This window comes from Aphanomyces invadans, assembly GCF_000520115.1.
Source record: "Aphanomyces invadans strain NJM9701 unplaced genomic scaffold supercont1.8, whole genome shotgun sequence".
Taxonomy (NCBI): domain Eukaryota; phylum Oomycota; class Saprolegniomycetes; order Saprolegniales; family Verrucalvaceae; genus Aphanomyces; species Aphanomyces invadans.
Window position 1 is genome coordinate 517,598 of NW_008580153.1, and position 6,779 is coordinate 524,376.

General features: G+C 53.5%; 3 protein-coding genes across 4 annotated transcripts in view; 1 reads left to right on the forward strand and 2 right to left on the reverse strand.

Annotated features, from left to right (window-relative positions):
* Positions 1-225: 225 nt before the first annotated feature.
* Positions 226-1,186, reverse strand: H310_04899 (hypothetical protein; the record flags this gene model as incomplete). The annotated part of the gene is made up of 3 exons (XM_008869442.1): positions 226-570; positions 679-1,045; positions 1,074-1,186. 3 exons carry the CDS (start codon positions 1,184-1,186, stop codon positions 226-228), a joined length of 825 nt encoding a protein of 274 aa, XP_008867664.1.
* Positions 1,187-2,588: 1,402 nt separating this feature from the next.
* On the forward strand, positions 2,589-5,312 carry H310_04900 (the record flags this gene model as incomplete). 2 transcript variants are annotated; one of them, XM_008869443.1, is made up of 9 exons in its annotated part: positions 2,589-2,789; positions 2,900-3,146; positions 3,217-3,390; positions 3,449-3,921; positions 3,972-4,111; positions 4,180-4,466; positions 4,577-4,722; positions 4,776-4,866; positions 4,924-5,312. In XM_008869443.1, the coding sequence occupies 9 exons, from the start codon at positions 2,589-2,591 to the stop codon at positions 5,088-5,090; spliced, it is 1,926 nt and encodes a 641-aa protein (XP_008867665.1). In that variant the 3' UTR covers positions 5,091-5,312. The 2 variants fall into 2 exon arrangements, with proteins under 2 accessions (XP_008867665.1, XP_008867666.1); XM_008869444.1 differs by having other exon boundaries at positions 4,180-4,722.
* A 161-nt stretch (positions 5,313-5,473) lies between these two features.
* H310_04901 (diphthamide biosynthesis protein 2) overlaps positions 5,474-6,779 on the reverse strand; it is a gene marked incomplete at both ends in the record, with an annotated part of 3,463 nt that continues 2,157 nt past the window's right edge. The window contains one exon of the mRNA XM_008869445.1: positions 5,474-6,513. Coding sequence (XP_008867667.1) covers positions 5,474-6,513 — 1,040 coding nt within the window. The remainder of the gene's footprint in view (positions 6,514-6,779) is intronic.

A 6,779-nucleotide genomic window follows, 5' to 3' on the forward strand; every position in this document is an offset into this window, starting at 1 on the left:
ATATGTATTGTGTAAAAAAAGTATTTTCGCATGCGGTCTGCGAACGCGTGAAGAGTCGTCGTGCCACACGAGGTCGTTCCACTTGTACGTGGACGATGGGATCGTTGTGATATTCTTGTGGTCTGGCGCGTGTAGAGGGAGCTGAATTGAGGTCGACTCGGTTCACAAGCCACTCGCTACTTACACAAGTCGTCCATGGCCCGAGTTCGCACCTTGCAGCTGACCTTAGTTTGCCCAGCACGTTTGCCCGCTGACTGTTTGGTCCAAGTAGAATCCGCACTCCAAGTGGGCCACGAGCAGGAAGAGGCACGTAGCCCAGTGGATGAGAGCCAAACTGAGCAAGAGGACGCCAGCTAGCAGGGACATCCCGACATTGTGAAACCCAGAGAGGAGTTCGTGTTCGGCGAACGCTTGTTTGACGAGACGGGTGATTTCTGGGACTTTGTACATGCGCAGAAGCTTGGGGATGCGGCATAGGATCATCGCGTTGGGCTGGCCGATGAACACCAAGTCGAATGGAAGGAGCGCAAGCCACTCGGCGATGATTTGGTACCGCCGAAGGCCCTTTAGCTAGTCCCATGTTGAGCTGAGCAAGAATTGGGGCTTCCTCGACGTTTCCTTGGCCAAGAACGCCGAGTTCCGACGCATCGTTTGCTGCCTCGTGATTGCAAACTTGACTAGTGACTGCTGGAACTCCGAGTTGCGGTGATGCGTCGCCTTGACACTGAAACTTGGCTCCGATTGATCGATGGGCACGACTGCGTTGACAGCTCCTGGAGTTTTGAGAATCCGAAGCGCCGCCACGAGCGCGATTAAGTCGAAGAGGATGTCTAGCGCCAACAGCAAGTACATGACGACCTCGGGAAACTCTGGTCTTGGCGACGGCATCGACGTGAAGTATGGGTTGTACATGAATCCAATGCGAAACGGGACTGTGAACCCTGTGTACACGAGTTGCATGGCTTCGCAGCCCAGGAGCACTGTGGGCGACGCCCTCTTTTCAAGTTCTTCGTAGGCCAAACCAAGCTTGGCGAGGAAAGTACGGCTACAAGAAGCGGGATAAGGAACGGGACGGCTGGGGAAGCTTAAACGACGGCCGGGTCGGCACCTCCACTTCCATCTTGGTTGGACCGGTCGCAGATAGGGTGTTCTTGAGCTGGGTGAGTCCGTCCGTGAGAGCGTTCATCGAACGTCGCTTGAGATGATTGCCTACGCCTTGAGCGATGGCAGAGGCGTGAGAGGAGCTCTTGTGGCTCACTAGCGACCGTTGGTGGCATGAGTGGACGCTCCGCCGGTCGGACGTGGGTAGCCAGGACACAGTGGTGGGGGCATGCACTTTCCGTGTCATGGAGAAGTCAAGTGTGTTGGATGGGACTGCGCTGGCTCCCGCACACCAAGGTCAGATGAGGCGGCCCGAACTCGGGATGGCATTGCAACGTCAAAGCAGACATTCAAAAGTCAAAACTGCAAGTGATTTCATCGCAACGCTATCGCCCTCCTTCATACTGCTGCGCCTCTTGCCCGTTCTGTTTTGCACATATCTCCCAGTCCTGGAGACTGCCTTGTCGTCACTGTGTTTGCCGCCGTGGGCACTCCGCCCCTAGGCGAATCACATGCTATATTCCCAAGTGGTTGTCTGGATTCGAGAAGCGCGGTGGCCTCCGTTGAGATGGCCTCCTTGGCCTTGCGGGCCGCAACTTGTGGTCCATGGCGACAAGTTCACGTGCCGAATGCCCAACCTGCCTCTGCTGCAGCATTTGTCGGCATGGGCATCGTAGCTACAGATATCGGCGACACGAGTTGCACGGTGAACAAGAGTTTACCTGGCGACGTGACCGTGCACATTCGTTTCATCAGAGTCGTCAACCACCCGCGAGTTTACACTTCTGTCACTCGCTTCTGTCGTGTGACGGCAAGCCACCGTAATTCCACTTCATTGTACGCAGCACTTAGCTTACTTCATCACTGCTGCCAACCGAAGCGAGTTTCATTCCAAGACAAGCAAGCATTGAGAGACCGCAGTCTGGGCAAGACACCTTGTCACAATTTTCCATTCCCGACACTTTTACAAACTCGTGAACCCAACCAAGCCAACAAGTCGTTCGGGATGGCGGGCTACGAATGAATCTACTGAGCCGACTCACTTGACGCGACCAGCCCTGACATGATCGATTAGCACGAACCACTGGGGGTGTTTGAATGGGGTCACAAGATATGACACGACGTCGTCGTCGTGTTGCTCATGACGCCACCATGATGCTGATACGTTATGCGCTCGGCATCCATGCATTTGGAATCCAGTCGTCGTGCAAAATCGGATGACGAAGCTCTTGGAGCGAACCCCTCATCCTTTTCACAACTACACCACAGCTTGAAAGGTGGCTTTTGCACATGGGAGAGAGATTGTTTCGACGCCTTAGCCAGCACTCGAGCCGTGTGTCCTTACGCTTGCACACGTAAGGGCGTCGCTTTTTCGAACGTACACGTACTTGCTGGTTGGGTTTGGGTTTCCTGTGCCTCATACAGATCTGGAGCGAGCGATCGGAATCTGAATCCGGTTCATGCGGTTCAGCATCGAGGGAGCCGTCATGGAAAACGACTTGCACGACCAGGTGGACGGGGTCAAGGAGTACTTGACTTCTCGACGCCTTCCCAAGCTGCTCCAAACCAAAATCCTTGCCCTTTATGAACACTTTTGGTCCGCCCAGCGCGGGATTGACGAAGACTCGATGATTGCCGCGCTCCCCCCGCACATTCAAATGCAATGCTTGGACTACTTTTGTGCCAAGGTTTTGACACAGTCCTATACTAGTATTACTAATAGTACTAGTAGCAAGACGAAGAACACTATTTGTAATACGATTTGTAATTCTAACACTAATTTTGGAAGTTCACCTAGGGTGATTTGGCTTCGTGTCAAGTTGAGATCATCCTCATGGCAGGCGGGAAATCGAAGGGAGCCAACTTGGGGAGCGAGAAGCGCACGACTCGCATCGACAAGGATGTGGTGAAAGTGTCCGCAACCAACAGAGCGCTTTCATATGCGTATGACTTGCTGTGGAGTTATCGGTACTTCCACATCATTGTGGCGATCTTGCTCTTGGCGGAACTCGTTCTCGGTGTGCTCATCATCCAAAAGATTCCATGTGAGTTCAATAGCACGGCTCGTTCGTGCGATCTTCTCTTGACGTCTTTTTCATGCTTTGTTGCTCATAGACACGGAAATCGATTGGAAAGCGTACATGCAACAAGTTACCCAATTCAAGAATGGTGAGCGCGACTACATCAACATCCGAGGCGACACTGGGCCGTTGGTGTACCCTGCTGGCCACGTGTACATCTACGCGTTCTTGCACTGGGTAACGAACAACGGAGAAGATATTCGTCGAGGTATTGCCCTTTCCACGTCACGCAATGTGTCGTTCTGACACTCTCATGTCCTTTCCAGCGCAATATATCTTCCTTGGGTTCTACTTGATCACGATTTCGACCGTTTTTGCGATATTTTACCGCTCTCGCGTCGCGCCGCCGTGGACCGCCATCTTAGTGTGCACGTCAAAGCGCTTCCACTCGATCTTCATGCTCCGTTTATTCAACGATGGCATTGCCATGATGTTTCTCTTTCTGGCGATCTACTTGTTTTGCCGTCAGCAGTGGCGTTTGGGCTGCCTTGTGTACAGCTTCGCCGTGTCTATCAAGATGAACGTGTTGTTGTTTGCGCCGGCGCTGTTCTTCTTGCTCCTCCAATCTTCTGGAGTGTTGCGCACGATCGGGTACCTTTCTATCTGCGCTTCGCTTCAAGTTGCGCTCGCGCTACCATTCATCAAGACGTTTTGGTGGAGCTATTTGACCAAGGCGTTCGAATTCAGCCGCGTGTTTACGTACCAATGGACTGTCAATTGGAAGTGCATTCCTGAACACGTACGTGCCCCTCACACTGTCTTGGATTTCGTCGCTCACTTGGTAAATAGATCTTCTTGTCCAAGCCGTGGGCATTGTTGCTTCTTAGCGGTCACCTACTGGTCTTAATTGCGTTCTTGCACAAATACTATTTCTCGGGACCACAACGCCTAAGCATGTCGGCGCTCTTGTATCGACCGTTCCAATTGCGGTAAGAGTTGTCGCGGCGATCTCAGCCACGAAATGGAGCTAGGAAGCGCTCATGAGTGGCATGTCTAGTGAACGCGTGCCCATCCGGGTTGAGCGCATCGTGACGTCGCTATTCGTCGTCAATTTTGTCGGTATTTGCTTTTCACGCACGCTGCACTACCAGTTTTACGCGTGGTATTTTCCAACGCTCCCATATTTGTTATGGAAGACGAACATGCCCATGATCTTCAAGGCCAAGGTCCTCATCATTTGCGAGTACGCGTTTAACACTTTTCCTGCAACGGACGTATCGTCGACGGTGCTCCACTTGAGCCACTTTATGCTGCTCGTGTCGCTTTACACGGCCAGCGACGAAGGTTCGAACCACGACCCAATGGAGACAAGCCAAACACAGTGCATGTTCTGGACGTGCACGACGGTGGCGACGCGTGTGGCTTGGTGCATTCATGATGCGTTGTTGATGTAGGCAAATACCAGTCGTATTTGGATGCGGAAACCCGACAAGACTTGGTCCACTTTATCAATGAAGAATGCTTTGACGCGGCACGCCAGTTTGCCATGTACTACGGCAGCGTCACGGAAGACCTGGCAGAAGGAGCGTCCGTCGTGTCGGTACGACGCCAATCTCCTTTGGACTAGTCATGGTTACCAGACTGTTGTGCCAGATTGACGAACAAGAAGTTGTGTTGCGCCTGCCGAAAATGAACTTTACGCTCGCGATTGGGTTTGGCAGCAGTGCGCCAGTGACCACTGAAGGTATCCGTTTCGACGAGCCTATGTGAACATTTGCTTACTCTATACGCAAATTGGAAGGATATGCCCGTCGCGTGCTAAGCGGAATGTCCAAGGAAGCGGAATACGGCCTTTCACGTGGCCTCAACATGGGCCAAGTCATGACTCGCGGCTACAACGAGTTCAAGAAGAACCATCAAGAGGGCGACGACGGCGAGTTGAACGTGCAGTTGCGTCGTCGAAAGTAGATGAACATGACGCGATGCACATGGAGAACAACGGACGACCATGGAATTGCTCTGATGTCAGCGATTTTCAGGACAAGGTCGTTTCTATTCGCAAAAGGATCTCGCGTTCGTGTGCTCGAGAGCAAAGGTTCTGCATTACTGACGCGCAGAGGAATTTTTTGCGCGCTGGTCGGAGCAAGTGCTGGACATCTCTCTCGTCGCCCCGAATGATGTGATTTCCCCCATCGCAATTAGCAACATGCAGAAATGACGAGGGCGTCGACCTCCGAGATTCCGTGGTTGAGGAGCATGCACTCATTGGGGAGATTACCTCCACCTTTGCGCCTTGCCGCGTCAGATTCCAAAACATTGCCACAGCCAGGTTGATTGACGTCATCTTACTTTTATCCATCAATTGTCGAGTTGTCGGGAAGGAGCTTCTTGGCGCGCAGGTCTTTGACGATGATGTCGCTGCGCACACCAAAATTGGGGCAATTCTCTAACCCAGCGTGGTGGAGCGCCACGACCGAGTGGTCCTGCAGGGACAAGATGGGAGACCCCGACGACATCTTTCGCGTGTCCAGCATGTACTGGAGCTCTGTCTTGCCCATCGCGACGACGGCAGCAAGCGAACCGTTCTTCTTGTATTGCATCCGCTTGCCCCATGCCAAGGGGTGCGTGACCGAGTAGACGGGCTCACCGACAACGCTCGCGAATGCCCGCAGTTTCAGCATGCCATACCGTCCCACGACACTCGGGTCGAGGCGGATGAGCGTGTAGTCGAGATCGACACTGGTTGTCACAAACTCTTTCGTCGCGTTCGAATAGATTTCGCCCGGACATGCCATTTGCCGGTCGCACATGCCGCTGCTGGTCGTAATGTCGGGACACAACGTGGCTTGCGCGAGGAATTCGATGCGGGTGTTGGCAGCATCGGCGGCGTCTTGGATGCAATGGTTGTTTGTGACCAGGTGGCCCTGCGTCCCGATCAACCACCCCGTACAACCAAAGAGCGATTGGCCGCGCTGAATGATGAGACGAGCAATGGCCCCGCTCCGGAGGTACATGAACCGGTGGATCGGGTTGATGTCGTTGAAGCACGCGACTTCGATGGATTCGTCCGTGCCGCACACGCTTTCTTTGCCATTCCCGCCTTCCAAATGCGTGTTGTACCCGATGATTTCAAACTCACCGCGACAAGGTTTGACCACATTGCGACCTGTCGGTGGCGTCGCAGCGTCGCTGCTGCTGTTGGTGTACAGCTCGATCGAGACAGATGTCGTGGACAGTGGCGGGGCCACGAACGACCCGCGATACGACATGCTATCCAAGCGAACTGGAGGAAGCTGCAAAGGTGACAAAGTCCCCAGCGCAAGCTGTCGAAGCAGTATGAAATCTCCCGGCGGCAGGGAGAAGTTTTGAAATGCCAGTGCGATGAACGACGCTGTGGCATCAGTCACAGTGCGTGCGAATCGGAGGGTTGTTCCGTTGCGTCTCGACTCGGGGTATTCGCCACATGACATGCCAAACGACAAAGGGACATCAACGTCGCCCGCGACAGCGACAGTCGAAGCCATTGCCATCATGATGATACTTGCCAAGGTCGGCCATAAGCGGCTCATGTGTCTATGAGGTTGAATGAAGAGTGGGAGGGGTCAAGCATGCTGAAGGAAGACTCTCGAATTGATGCCATGCTGGACGGATGCGATT